The sequence below is a fragment of the Euphorbia lathyris genome, chromosome 8 (genome assembly GCF_963576675.1).
Source record: "Euphorbia lathyris chromosome 8, ddEupLath1.1, whole genome shotgun sequence".
Classification (NCBI taxonomy): Eukaryota; Viridiplantae; Streptophyta; class Magnoliopsida; order Malpighiales; family Euphorbiaceae; genus Euphorbia; species Euphorbia lathyris.
This window is the reverse complement of record NC_088917.1, coordinates 65,341,001-65,355,960: the sequence shown is the minus strand read 5'-3', so window position 1 is coordinate 65,355,960 and position 14,960 is coordinate 65,341,001. Positions and strand designations below refer to the sequence as shown.

Here is a 14,960-nt window from a genome sequence, read left to right as displayed (position 1 = left end):
AAATCTTTTAATTAAAATAAATTTTATTTTTTAATTCTTGTGTCTGAAACCTTAAAAGGTATCTATTGTGGAACATATTTAGGATATAAATTCTATTTTACCCCTTTCAAAATAAGATTAGCTGGTACAATATGTCCCAAAATAAGATCTCGCGAGCATAAGACTGATTAAGTAATCACTATTTCAGCTCGAGTTTTCTTGTTTTAATCATAGTCTATGCTTTTATATTTTTGATTGTCTGGTACGATATGCTCCTTCTATTTTACCCCGACACTGATAGTGAGATCTCGAATCAACTTATCAGTCTTGTGGTATATCTTAGTATCAAACCCGAGTCTAACTGACATTATACAATATGCATTCCGCTCTCAATTTTACATGGCTTATAAAGTGGTAATATTTCACACAAACTAGAAATACAAAAAATTACAACAGAAAAAAAAATTGGGCTGTAGTGTTCTCATTGACTGTATCAAACTAAACTACAAACTCATCTGCTTGAACTAAACCCAGCATTCACCTTCCATGCATCAAGAGTTGCCATGAATCCCTCTTGTATGTATTCCTCAACTTTTCTAGTATAATCCTGAATCCGGTCCAAAACCCTATGCTTCAATCCGAAGTTTTTCTGCCCTCCTTCCTGCCACGGAATCGATTAGCCAAATCGTGTTGCCTATCGACCTGAATGACATCAGTACGAGGAACAATTCTCAAAGGATGTGCTTCTGTATTAAATACCCATTCATCTAGAGATATGACGGATGGAGGTGAAAACAGGAGATATAGATATTTAAGTGTCTCAGCTAAGAAGAAGCTCTGCATCATGTTGTCTTTCACGCCCGTATGCACCTGTGCGAAAAAGGCAAACATGTATTTAGCTGCAAAATCGTTCAACGCTAGGATCTAATCCAGAAGCTATCATCAAACAAAATGTATTTGATTGCAATGAATTTCGTTTTGCGCACAAGTAGAAGGGGAAGAGAAAGGATACGTATTTGATGAATCAACAAAACAAGCAAGCACAATATCATCCCATCATTAGATTTAGAGAACGTATTAAGATACTTAAATAAAATACATTTAACTAAATTTTGCTATCTGCATGGCTCTTGAATCAACTTTACAAAGTACAAATTGCACGCTCAACTAGGGGAACTAAATGCATAACATCAAAATCCAAGGGTAATCAGATACTTACATCTTTGAGTCCAACATAACCCGTCTCTACGCGAGAGTTTCTTTCAAATGCTTGGAAAATATTCCAACCCCATTCTTGGTAAGTCTTGTTCCCAGTCAAACGCCAAAGGTAAAAGAGGGACTCGACCGTCTCAGGCCTCAAAATGTTCCAAGAAGTACCTACGTTCATGTCCTACAATTTTTAAGATACTTCACTGTTAAGCACGTAGTATTTTAATCACTTCTATTTCCAGAATCAGGAAAGTGAGTCATACCTGTCCAGGATGAAAGAAATAGTTCTCCCCAGCCAATTTTGTAGGAGTTGACTGATAAAAGTTATAACAAGTCCATGCTAGCTACATGACAGCCACAAGGAATCAAGTCAAAGGTGAAACAGATGTAGCCAATCTTATATATATATATATAATAGGAGCTTATTTTTTAATTGAAAACAATCAATCAGACACACTGTGTCATTTGGTATAGGAAGCCATGGATTAGACATGAAAATAGAGGTAACCATCGAAGTTTCTTTTGGTCGAAGAAATGCTCATACCATTCTAAAATATAATCCAATTGTTAACTCTAGCATTTTGATACAATTCCGTGATAAATATCTTTTCCCTTCTCTCAGCTAATTTTGGATATCAATTTTGTCCTTTCGATACCATTCCACAAATATCCGCGTTACTGTCTTCTATTCTTCTCTTTAATTTTATTGCACTTTATTTAGACACTGAAAGAAGGTTTGGAAGTTCAAGAAGTCAGCCAGAAGGTAAATAAGAGGAAGAAAGGATCGTCATTATACTAACAGAAAATCCACTTTCTGTTGGCACCAGTTCCATGTCATGCAAAGATTTAACAATAGCAGAGAAGGATCTTCCTTAAACTAAAAAGGTGACTTGATCCAAATTGAGAGCATAAAGGCTTACCCGAAGACAAATTAGGTTATACATCGAAGACAAAACTGGGCTTTTTGGTCCTACTGTTTTATTTACAGCTCCACATGTTCAGAAGTCATCCTCAAGATTCCTGTAATTATGTCTACCACAAATCTTTAAACCTCCCGGTCAGTCTAGATTGTTTATCATCTTAATAATTATTGAAAGGCCATGATCCTATCACCCCAAATAATAGTACAATAACAATAACAACAACAACAACAACAATAATAATAAATACATAAATGCGCTCATATCTTATAATGTCAGCACTTGATTCCGGAACTCAATAACCATATGCTCAGTCTAACATGTCAAAAGGGCAACAATAACTATCCATCTCTTCCAAATAATTATTATCAACAGAAGATTGTGAACTGAGCATTTTCAAGCCCATAAAATTGTTCTTGTAAGTTAGTCTAAATGATGCTCCATAAGTATAATGAGATTAAGGCATACTAAGATCCAGAGGAAAAATATTCACAAGATTCCAATAAGTTTCAAATGTTTGAGATATACCTTATCATATTCACATTTTATGAAGGGAATTTTGTTTGACTTTGACACCACCACATTCTCAGTTTAACTATTTCCAAAGTAAAACATAAAAAGTTTCAGATTGAATTCAACATTGGTAAATACCACCACCAGGGTGGGTGAAACTCTAATACCCCTGTATTTCCAAGTACGTTTGAGAAAACTACATGAACATTTTTTACCAGCCTCATTCTGTCACCTTACACAAAAATTGTCCCCAGGGATATTGATACGGTGGAGTAGGGTGCGGAGATAATTAACAAACAGACATTGTCATAACAAGCTAAAAGATGCAGAGAAAGACAAAGGATTCAGTTCTTTGAAGCAACAATTTATGTGATTGTTAAGAGTGGAGTTCCAGATCAAAGAAGCTTTGATTTAGAATACTATAAGGCTAGTTTGTCCTCAATATGCTGCAGTACTCATATTTATGTGATTGTTAAGAGTGGAGTTCCAGATCAAAGAAGCTTTGATTTAGAATGCTATAAGGCTAGTTTGTCCTCAATATGCTGCAGTACTCACTGTCAAATATTTTTTCTTGTTTTTGGTATGAACCACAGATATCCTCATCAATTTAATACTCCAAGACAATCCTATTCTAAATTTAGTAACCACATGTATCCTCAACCCTCCCAAAAGCTCCTACCACAAACTCATCAGATTGCCAACTAATGCACACAACCTGTAGGTTCACTGAGATATTGACCACAAAAAAAGAATAATGAAAACAGCAACATAATTTAATGTCACCACTATCAGTACCTCCTCTGCAAGTGATAATAGTTTTTGAGCCTCTCCAGTTTCATAACCAAATGATCCTAATGCCAACATACCAGGAGCAAAACAGGCCAATTCATCCATCTGCATGCACAAGAACATGAAACAGTATAACAACTAAGCAATCAAATACACCAGAGACATCATCCAAATACTGTACCTTGTCAGACAGACGATCTCCATTCTTCTCACATAAGTATGTATAATTTGATGGTGTTGTTCTTCGAACCAAGCTTTGCATCCCTTTCATTGATATTTCCCACATCTCTCTGCATGCAGTATTCACCAACAGATATTACCAAACCAAGGGAATTGTTACAGACATCTAAAAATAATATTATAATATTATAGTATGAATAAAAGAATTGAAATAATGATGACAAAATGAAATTACTCTCATTATTATATGCTTAATTAACGAAACCAACATACTTCGTCCTAAGTTTTGATTGTTTACATGAATTTAAAAAATAGGTTAATGCATATGATTTAACTAGGGATCACTAGTTGTTATGCAGGAGTTGGATTAGTATTTGAGGTTTCTTTCTAATTTATTACGACTCCAGCTTTCATTATTATGTTCTTTTCTTTTCCCATTTAATAGTATTTTACTTGACTAATTAGAAGTAGTTTTCAATCTAGAATTAGGACTTGTCCTAACTAGTGTAAGCGAGAATGGTCTGTTTTAAATGGTATTTTCCCCAATTCAGAATTCAATTCTAGTGTTTTCTTTACTCCCATTCGTTCTTCTAGATAAAACTACCAGATTAGTTGGCCATTACTATTCTGGTCTAGCCATTGACCCTCACAGAATATTCTCTATCATATTTATTGGGATCATTGCTTTGGCAAAAGGTTTAAAACCAGATGCAAAAAAAGTCTCAGGCAATGATCAAGTAAGCAGCTCCTTAATCCATCAAAGAAGTTTGAAATTTTCATTGTTTGGCATCTCTTTAAGGTTTATTCCCAATTTCAGTTCTATTATTATGTCTTATAACTGAATCTACGAAAAACGTGAATTTAAGAGGTCAGATTCTGCATAAAAAAACTTCAAACTAGTGAAAGTTTTATTGACTAAATGAAATAAGACAGAAAATTCCAGACACTAGATATAGAGAATATAATTCTACTAATGAAATTGTTCCAGTAGCTAAGCCTCGGAAATTCTGCAAGTAAATGCGAAGTCTTAGACCAATTTAAGAATTTTGGACTAATCAATAATGGTCCATAAATTTTGATAACATCAAATCTTTCTATTTGTTATTGACCATAGACAAATCAAAAATATATGGGATGACCCTAACGTTTTTAGGAAAGTGTAGATTTAGCCCTACCAAATGAATGGTACAAATTTAATCCTAATGTTTACAAGCAAGATCGGTTTTAGCCCTACGTTACCAGAAATTTGAAAAGGGTGGTTTGACTGTTACTTAACTGTCACATCGGACCTTCTAAGCATAATTGACCTTCTAAACATCAATTATATTATGTCTAAGATATTTAGTGCATTACTAACACAGTTACAAAAAAATTCTAAGGAATCTTATATACACATGCCAAGAAAATCCATTTAAATCTACCTAGAGGTTGAGAGCATCACAAGAGACAATATACATGGCTCAAATACCAGCTCTATCAATATGTATATCAAATCTTTGAAATTGGCAACAATAGCACAATTAGGCCTGCAATGCCTAATATGCTTGACATGTTAAATAAACTGCAGCATTTTCTGCATGCATTGAAGTATACTCATGCTCGTGACATATATTTAATATAAACAAAAATAGTTGTTACCTGTAATGCTTTACAGCTTCTGTTTTATTTCCTTGTATCCATACTTTGAGTAAATACTCATAAAAGCTGCAAGAAGGAAAACAATATATAAGTTTATAGTGTATACAAAGGTCAGATTGTTCAATCATCTATTTTCAAACTGAAACAATTTAAGTAATCATTTATTTCAAAAGCTTAACCTATCAGAGGGATGTATTCATTTTCAAAACTGGTTCGCAAGTTCATGCCTAACACACAGCACAACGGCAAAAGGAGTAGGACCTGCAACAGGAAAATCCGTCCAGAAGCCAAGTGTGCAAGAGAAACACTTGTGCTCTCAGGAGGTCAGTTCTCTGGACTAACCTGGTCAATTTTCTTGTATTTGTAGTTCATCATGTTCCTTAAGTTTCAACAATGTAAGTTCGTTTGTTATTCTGTATTCTATCATGTTTCAGCTATATAAACCTATTACATGTTATACAACAACAACAAAGCCTTAGTCCCGAAATGATTCGGGGTCGGCTAACATGAACCATCATATAAAACCGTGAAATCAAGTCGTGTCAGCGACACAAATTCGCTCCCTCCACTCCGTCCTATCCACTACCATATTTTCCTCAATTCCCAGTAAACTCATATCACTCTCGATCACCCTCCTCCAAGTTTGCTTAGGTCTTCTCCTACCCCTCACCACTACATCCCTTTGCCACTCTTCGGTTCTCCTAACCGGCGCATCAAGCGCTCTACGTCTCACATGGCCAAACCACCTTAGTCGGTTTTCTCTCATTTTATTCTCAATAGATGTGACCCCTACTTTTGTCCTAATTATTTCATTACTCACCCGATCCTTTCTCGTATGACCACACATCCATCTCAACATACGCATCTCCGCCACCGACATCTTATGGATGTGGCAGTGTTTCACTGCCCAACACTATGTACCATATAACAATGCTGGTCTAATTGCCGTCCGGTAGAATTTCCCCTTCAATCTTCCTATTACATGTTATATAATAATAAAAAAAGGAGCAGTTAACTTAGTTACTAGCTGGTTATTTCCATCAATTCTATAACGGTCTAGTAAAGCTGAAATGTAAGATGGAATAATAACAAAGTTTATTTCCAAGAAATTAAGTTATGAGATCAAAGGAAACTCTCATAGTAGCCCTCATTCAATTTGTTATCTTAAGTTGTAAAAAGAAATTGATATCATCTTAAGTGAAAACTTGATTTTACAGAAAATAAAATGATGTTCAATTTAAAAATGATTTAAGTGCATGGAGCAGATACTTATCATGTGATCATTTGACAATGGCACCCAACTAGTTTGAAGCCATTCACATGAATAAAGTTTGTTTAAGACGGTATAAATCCATTTAAAAGATAAAATGAATTTATGCATCATTTTAAATTTTTGAAATAGTGGTATTGAATGTTTGATGTTATACCAGTAGGAAGGACACTATGATCGTTTTTCTCAGCTTTTCCTTAAATCTGGTGCCGTGGCAGTTTTGAGATACATTGGGGATGTCATAAAATGGTTATGGTAAAAGTAGATGAGAACAAGTTTGCAAAATTCCATCTAAGGCAAACATTTGCAGGAAATTGATAATATGACAGTCTCAAAGTTCCCATGAACTTCGATTTATAGTTCGAGTTATTTCTTTGAGGATTCCAAGTACAATTTGATGTTCGGTGCTCAGGATTTAGTCAATTTAACAAGCAGATATACACCATTTTTCAAGCAATAGACCAAAAAGTAAATAATGTCAAGAGAATAGAATTTGTATACTAACATTATCCTGCAATGACCAACAGTTTAATACTATTATGTCAAAAAGCATGGACGTGATTCAAAATCAACCATAGACGTGATTTTCTCAAAAAGCATGGCGTAAGGCTTCAAAATGGTTTTGCATAAAGCCAGTGCTACATGACCAATACTTAAAGCCCTCAAACAAAATTGTCATGCTTTCCATTCAACTGCATATTATGGACTGTGATTCACTAGCATTTCTTCCCAAACAAATGCACTCTGCCTTCTAGCTATATATATAATGGTTATTGTCAGTTTCAAGAATCAATACCTATCACCCATGGCACCAAATGTAATCACCGAATATGAAGACGTTCCAGTATGAGGATTAATATATATGGGAAGCAAACCATCAGCAGGAAAGGTTTTGCGAAGCTCCTTGATGACATTCTCCACCTGAAAAAAACAATGCACATAAAGTTTACACAATGCGCACAAAACATATAAAAGCACATGACTATGCTTTTGGAGGGGGTTTATTTAGTACCAAATGAAACAATTTCAAACAAATTAAGGATTAATGCATAAAGTTGACATATATACAGGTTAAACAAATACCTTCTGCTGGTACTTTGGGTCATTTGTCCTTTGAGACAAAGCAATGAACTCTAGCTGCTCTGTTCCAGAATCTGCCAGGATACTACTTCCCTGAAAGTAAAGTGTGGAGTTCAAAAAAACATCAATAGAGAAAGACGGTACTAGTATAAAATAGGAAATAGTAATCGTTAGAACTTCAGGATATCTAACCGGCCCCTTTTTTAGGGTTTGGGATATTAGTGCTCTAAAAATAAAAGCCCTATCTGGCGATTACATGCTTAATATATCAAGAGATGGATGCTCTTGAAAAATGAGGCAATTCGGGATATTGTTTATCCTCCGAGAGACAAGCTTATTATAGAGTGTAAATGGGATTTACCATAAAATGCAAAGATGATGGGGCTACTGAAAAATACGAAGCATGACTAGTTGCAAAAGGGTTCACTAAGTTATGGGACAGATTATCAAGAGATATTCACTCCTATGGCCAAAACCAACTCCATTTATGTTCTTCTCTACTATGATGGATGGGGAATTTGATGTTGAAGCGTTTCCACATTTAGGAAAATTTCTGTTTCAGAAACTCTCGGAAGCTTGTAGGAAACGCTTGTTTCTGCATATTTACAGAATTAGAAACTCATTTCTTTTTTCTTTTTTTTTGATAAAATAGATAGGTTTTGAGAAGCAGATTTGTGCATTAACCAATATCATAATCAACTGATCACTTCACATTAGATCCTCAAACTAGCATATATTTCTTGCCTTCATGATTCTATCATTATTCATTTATATCCAGTGGCGGAGCCAGAGCTCAAAGTCTAATGTTTACACCTAAGAACAATTTTATCTGTAACGTATAAAATGGTGCAATTTTACCCTTAACGTTGGCAGCCAAGAGCAATTTTATCCCTAACATTGACAAGTTTGGTCAATGGGGGATTCGAATATAGGACCAATTGGATGTAAAGATTCCTTTAATTATCACTACAACCAATTATGCAAACTTAGTTTTATGTCATATAATCACATTCTACATAAAGTACTAATTTTAACTATTTTGGGGCTGCTCGGGACTGAACCACTGTTCGTCAAGGATGTTCCAGAGGGTCGGAGGGTCGGGAGACCCTCCCCTACCCCCCTAGCTCCGCCCCTGTTTATATCCTTCTTAACCTTCAACTTTGGCACCAAAAATAAAAATTCTATTTCTACCTCCAACTCAAGTTTTAATCTCCTTGATTTCCTTCTACAATATTACTTTCCAATATAAATAATAATAATCATGATGGTGATAATAATAATAATAATAATAACGTCTTTTCAAAAAAAAAAATAATAATAATAACGAAAAAACAAAGCATAGAAGGTTCAGACTTCTAAGTAACTACGAGTGAAGAAACAATAGCATAGCACCACAAATGATCTCATCCAACGCCTATGTCATATGGAATCAAAGAGATATAGTCTTGGCCATCTTTCTTTGTTTGTGTTACATGTAACATGAAGTGCACAAGATTTTAGAATTACTTAGAGCAGATAAGTTTTACCCACTGAAATGGCTTTTCCTACAAAAATTGCTTCCAATATGAATTTAGAAAACATATGCTTTATCATTTATTTGTCTAAAAACAGTTACATCTTTGATTTCATTAAAGAAATGCACTGAGATCCACAACCTTGTACAGAAATTGGGGGATGCATCAAGAGTTTTTCCTAGGAGCTAACTAACCCTTAGAATACCAATAGTTGTTCAAAATGTCTACATGTTTCTATATATATACACTTAGCTTATAGCAACAACACCAAAATTCAATATTTCCCCAACAAAAGTTGGCCTTCATCTTGAAAAGGTATCATTAAACTCTAATATCCTATTAAAATGCTTGTATCATTATTTAAGAGGGAAAATTTGAATATCAAGCCATTTAGACTTTTCAACCAATATTAAGTAAAGATTTAAAAGAAAATTACACTTTTCAACGGAAGCATATATAGTAAATTACTTGATCTTTATGTCTTTTTCCACCCAAAAATAAGATAGATGCTCAATATACATGCATAAGACTAATGTGCCAAGCAAAAAGGCTTTTCTTTTAGAACTGAAAGAGCAAAAGAAGTACAGAACTCACCCCTGTCCACCTAGGGTTGTGGGGATTCCCATGTGCTAAGTTGATTATATTATAGGGAATTCCTGAAGGAGTATTCCATGCAGGAAGCAGCCTATCTGCAATATCTCTAGCCTTTTCAAGAAATATTTTGTCACCAGAGAGATCATACGCACTAAGAAGACCTCCTACAACTCTGGCTTCAAATAGAGAATTAAATCATGATCAGACAGAGCACATGGCACATTGGCCCTGTTGCAATCTCACATCAGAACAAATAACAAAAAAGGGTTAAAACCTTATGATGCAACCTTATGGTCGTCTCAAAGACACTAGCCTCATAATTCTTGTTGAAATCCAATGAGTTTGCAATCCACCTGCAATAATGTGACATTGTAGCTAGATAAAAACTTATGAAGGACAAAGAAGCCATCACAGAGAATAACAAATTAAAAGGGTTTAAAATTGATGCTTTAGGGGGGGGAAGGTTCAGAAACCTTCGCAAATTGTATGGTGCATATGATTTAAAACACATGTAAATGGTAAATTTGAACAATGCAAATGTTATTGTAGAGGATAGAAACTCACTCTCTAGCTTTTTGAAACTGTTCATGAAGACCCATTATGAATAATGTATCAAGGGAATCTATCAAAGTCGCACCAAGTCCACCAAAGCTATCGATACCATTCCGCGTTTGTGGCTGTTATACAATCAGAGTTGACTTATAGTCAGCTTTCAGATTTGAAATGGGCCAAACACGCAACTATGCTAGAAAAAGTACTCATGTTATCGAATCATAACCATTATGCATTACTTGAAATTCAAAACAACAAGCCAATTCAAAATAACAAATACACATGCCCTAGCACACACATATGCATACAAAAGGGGAGGTAAAAACCATGTCATTCAAAATTTCCTCTTCTTCAGAAGCATCCTGATGTGAATATAATATGGTTGTATTTTACAACTTCTGTAATTAATAAAAGTTTCTCACTTATGAGATTTATCCAAACTTTAACATTGTACTTTTACTGTGATGACTACTCAAGAATTCTGGGCGTGAGACATAGGATCATGTTGCATCCTATTGTTATCCTATGAATTTGTCATATATCATTCAACTGCTTCACAGTATACTTGAGTCTTTATAGAGTTCAAAAAGGGCAAAGTAGCGATCATGTGGAATCATGTTAAAGAAACAACAATCATGTAGTGGCTTTGGAGAAATGAATAGGAGGATGGATGGAGAGGGCAGTGAATTTGAACATGTACATCCTATACACAATTCATCCTCCCTGTATCTGGACATATAAATACATCCGGGTACATCTCTCACCCCGTTCATCCTTCCAAACAAACAGGCCCAAAGTTCTAACCAAAAATACGTTTTCTAGTAACACTTGGTTTACATTTTGGGATCTCACTTCAAACTAGATTCATATATATAAATATATATATATATATATATATATATATATATGGACACATGCACACATGGAGCTGTCTTTTCTTAAAAGGAAGAAAACTCCATTCAATCTGCCCATAAATGAGTCGAGAACTGAAAATGGAAACAAATTAGTATGTCAATAAGCCTTGGCTATTGACAAAAGAAAACAAGAAAATCAACAATCAATATAAGATCAAGTACAGAGGATACAGGTCTTGACAATTGCAGCAGTCCATTTCACACTATGTATTTTTCCAACCTTTCAGAAAATCACATCATTTAACTACTACAACCTCTTCAATAATCCAATGAAAAATGTAAATCATTCCACAAGAATAAAAGATAAGAAAACTAGTGCAGTAACTGAGCCTATGCTTAATAATCAGGAGAACACCATCAATTCTTACCAGAAAATAGGAATAGTTGCAGCAAATAATTTTAGATACTATAATTCAGGAGTTCGATAAATAAAAATGAATTCAAAGATGAAAGAAATGGAAATAAACCTGGAGTTCATCATGACCCCATGCGTACTTCTCATAGCAAGTCCAAGCATGAAGCATAGCTTCTTTCACTTTTTCTCTTCTCTCATCACTAATTGAATCATTCTCGTCCGCTTTCGCTTTCTTGCTTTTAATACTAATATCTATCCCCGAACCCTTCAGTTCGTGCTTTAAATCCTCCAGCTGCCGTCATAGATTTTTTTCCCCAAAATAAATAGTTAGTTAACTATAAAGAATCAAATAAGGAATAAAATAAACTAAGAAAAACTTGCCTGACCATGTAGCTGCTCCAATTCCTCATTTAATTTTGAAACTTCGAACTGAATCCCGAGAAATGTAAAGACCAAGAAGTAAGAAAAGAATTCAACTCAAATGAAAGAAGAGAAAGAGCGAGCAAGAAGGAATTTGAAAAGAGTAACCTGATGTTCTCGAGAAAGAGATTTTCGGTCTATGAAGAGGCAAGTGAAGGAAACGACTGCAAAGACGAGAAACAAAAGTCGATTTGGACTAGTCCAGACATTCCTTTTCTTACTATTTGAAACTAATATTGATGAAGATGAAGATTTCTTCCCCATATGAGTAAAGTAGGAGTATGTTTGAACTCAGATTAGAGAGTAATTTCTCTGGAGGAAAACTGATGAAAACGGCCAAAGTTAGCCGGAGTTTAGAAGTGAAGTCGAAGCAGGAGAAGCAGGGTATGACGGAAAAGATGTGCACGACGAAGAAAGATCAAAGGCCAGCAGAAGTCAATGAAAAGTCAAAGCAAAACTAAAGTCGTTAGGAATTCCGTATTGTGGAATTTTAGAGCTTGCAAAGAGAGGTTTGTGTGAGTTGAGAGAGTGGATCATGTGTTCCTAAAAGCATAGTTGTATCATGCACCTCAAATGATATTACCGTTCAATGTTACACACACTTCTCGTGGTCACCGGTTTTGGAGTGAACATTGGGATTTACACTTCTTTTTCCGTTTGAGCTCTAGGTAGGACCGCAATGAATACCGTATCCGCGGATATTACCCGGTTCTAAGGGAATTATCCGTATTTTGAATGATATAGGACGAGTATGGGATCAAAATTATTACCCGTGACAGGTATGAGAATATCCCACATGTTACCCGGTATCCATTACCCGCCATAAACTTTTTATATATTAAAAAATAGGCCTAATACTCCTCCAGCCCCCTTAACTTGTTCAAATTGGTCATTTTACCCCTCCAACTCATCGAATGTCCTATTTACCCCCTTACCTCCATAGAAATGGTATTTCTCACCCCCTTAACTTGTCCAAATTAGTCATTTTACCCCTCCTCAACTCATCGAATGTCCTATTTACCACATTAACTCCATAAAAGTGGTATTTCTCATCCCTTATGATCATATTTACCCCCTTAACTCCATAAAAGTGGTATTTCTTACCCATTTATAGTGCAAAATTAATAGCACTTATTCAAATGAGTTTGAAAATATATATTTTTAATATCAACTTTTTATTTTGTTTTAATTTGATAATTATATCGATCCTTCATGTGTTGATTATAATAATATTGTATTACAATAATTAAATAATCAAAATTTAACTAGCAAAAAAAGTTGAAAAGAGAAACAGTGAATAAAAGATACAAATAACAAGAATATTCTTTTTTTTTTATAAAAAAACAAGAACATTAATATAAACAAGTTAAAGACATTATATATAGGGAAAATGTATCAAAATAGGCCTATGATTTTGGAGAAGTATCAATTTAGGTTCCACGTACAAAATAGCACCAATATAGGTTTAATGTTTAAAAAATGTATCAATTTAGGCCTCGATGACGGATTGTAAGGGATGAGAAATACCACTTTTATGGAGTTAAGGGGGTAAATAGAACATTCTATGAGTTGGAAAGGGGGTAAATGGACAAGTTGAGGGGGTGAGAAATACCACTTTTATGAAGTTAATGAGGTAAATAGGATATTCTATGAGTTGGGGGGATAAATGGATAAGTTGAGGGAGTGAGAAATACCACTTTTATGGAGTTAAGGGGGTAAATAGGACATTCGATAAGTTGAGGGGGTAAAATGACCAATTTGGACAAGTTAAGGGGGCTGGAGAAATATTAGGCCTAAAAAATATTATTATATTTTAGATGTAAGATGTGGGATTCAAACATCAACCTTTTATTTTTCAACAATGGAGTTATATCATGAAGTTACTTTGTTCTTGCTGATTAAGGTTCAATTTGTTCAATTTTTAGATAAATGATTTATTAAATTATCATTTGTTAAATTTGTAATATTTTTTGTTTTATGTATTGATTTTTAACGGGTAAGGATACCCGAGGGTACCCACGAATTAAATGGGATAAGTATGAGATACAAAAAGTATATCTATTAGGGTAATGAGACGAGTACAGATAATTAAAAAAATAAACGGATAAGGGTATGAGATTGACACTATCTGCAGGTACCTACCCGTTGTAATCCCTAGCTGTAGGGCTCTATTTTGGGCTTACTCTTGCTTGGGAAAAGGGCTTTCATCGAGTTAAAGTTGAGTTGGATTCGACTGTTGTCCTATATTTTATGAGTCATCGGGTTAAGGTGCATCATCCTCTAGTCTCGCTTATATTTCAATGTCAAATGCTCAGAAATAAAGATTGGAATATTGAGTTCTTACATACATATCGAGAAGGTAATCGTTAAGGGTGGCAAGGGTGCGGGACGGGATCGGAAATGCAATTCTCATTCCGTCCCCAATGTTTATAGGGATGGTTTCGGAGAATCTCCATTAAATGATTCGGGGATTTTTTTCATTCTCATCTTTTCCCCATGTAGATCCCCACTGGTAACAAAGAATCGTCATCTCCAATAAAATAATAATATTTATTTAAATGCATACTTAATTTATATATTTATATATAAAAAAAATTAATTGTGATATAAAAAAAGTAACCATTATACTGCTTTAGGTTATTTAATTTATAATTAGGGGTTCAATAGCCCCTCACCTCACCTGTATCATGTTTAGTTTTAGTTTTTTTTTTTTTTTTGAACCATGTTTAGTTTTAGTTTAAATGATACTCCCTCTGTTTCATTTTAGATGTCTTTTTAGGGAGTTTTTTTGTTTCATAATGGATGTCATTTTGATTTAATAAATATATATTAATTTAATTTTTCCAAATATACTCTTATATAATCCATTTTTACATAAGTGAGTCACTAATATTCCCCATATTTCCAATGACATAATTCCCCACCATTCCCACATTTTCCCATCGCGGAACTATTTTTTTTTTCAATCTGGTTTGTTTTCACTGCAACAATTTCCCTCCCAATTTTCACATAATTATTGGAATTCTCCTTCAT

The 14,960-nt window shown here is 34.4% G+C and overlaps 1 protein-coding gene across 4 annotated transcripts; it reads right to left on the bottom strand.

Annotated features, from left to right (window-relative positions):
* Positions 1–287: 287 nt before the first annotated feature.
* On the bottom strand, positions 288–12,413 carry LOC136202807 (mannosyl-oligosaccharide 1,2-alpha-mannosidase MNS1-like). Of its 4 annotated transcripts, none has more exons than XM_065993702.1 (14): positions 12,036–12,409; positions 11,889–11,936; positions 11,620–11,799; positions 10,251–10,363; positions 9,974–10,039; positions 9,687–9,858; positions 7,582–7,671; positions 7,295–7,419; positions 5,229–5,294; positions 3,592–3,700; positions 3,417–3,515; positions 1,452–1,532; positions 1,199–1,369; positions 288–849 (listed from the first exon to the last, which is right to left on the bottom strand). In XM_065993702.1, exons 1-14 carry the CDS (start codon positions 12,189–12,191, stop codon positions 613–615), a joined length of 1,713 nt encoding a protein of 570 aa, XP_065849774.1. In that variant the 5' UTR covers positions 12,192–12,409; the 3' UTR covers positions 288–612. The 4 variants fall into 4 exon arrangements, 2 of the variants coding, with proteins under 2 accessions (XP_065849774.1, XP_065849775.1); XM_065993703.1 differs by having other exon boundaries at positions 11,894–11,936; positions 12,036–12,178; XR_010674609.1 differs by lacking the exons at positions 288–849; positions 1,199–1,369 and adding an exon at positions 2,109–2,208 and having other exon boundaries at positions 1,503–1,532; positions 12,036–12,413.
* Between the last annotated feature and the right edge of the window lie 2,547 nt (positions 12,414–14,960).

Bases quoted from the DNA above. Each gene is read 5' to 3' on its own strand.
- LOC136202807 (XM_065993702.1), bottom strand. From the start codon at position 12,191: ATGGGGAAGAAATCTTCATCTTCATCAATATTAGTTTCAAATAGTAAG. The intron at 11,800-11,888 runs GCAAGTTTTTCT...CTATGACGGCAG, and splicing joins TGGAGCAGCTACATGGTCAG to CTGGAGGATTTAAAGCACGA. The intron at 7,672-9,686 runs GTGAGTTCTGTA...CTTTACTTTCAG, and splicing joins ACAACCCTAGGTGGACAGGG to GGAAGTAGTATCCTGGCAGA.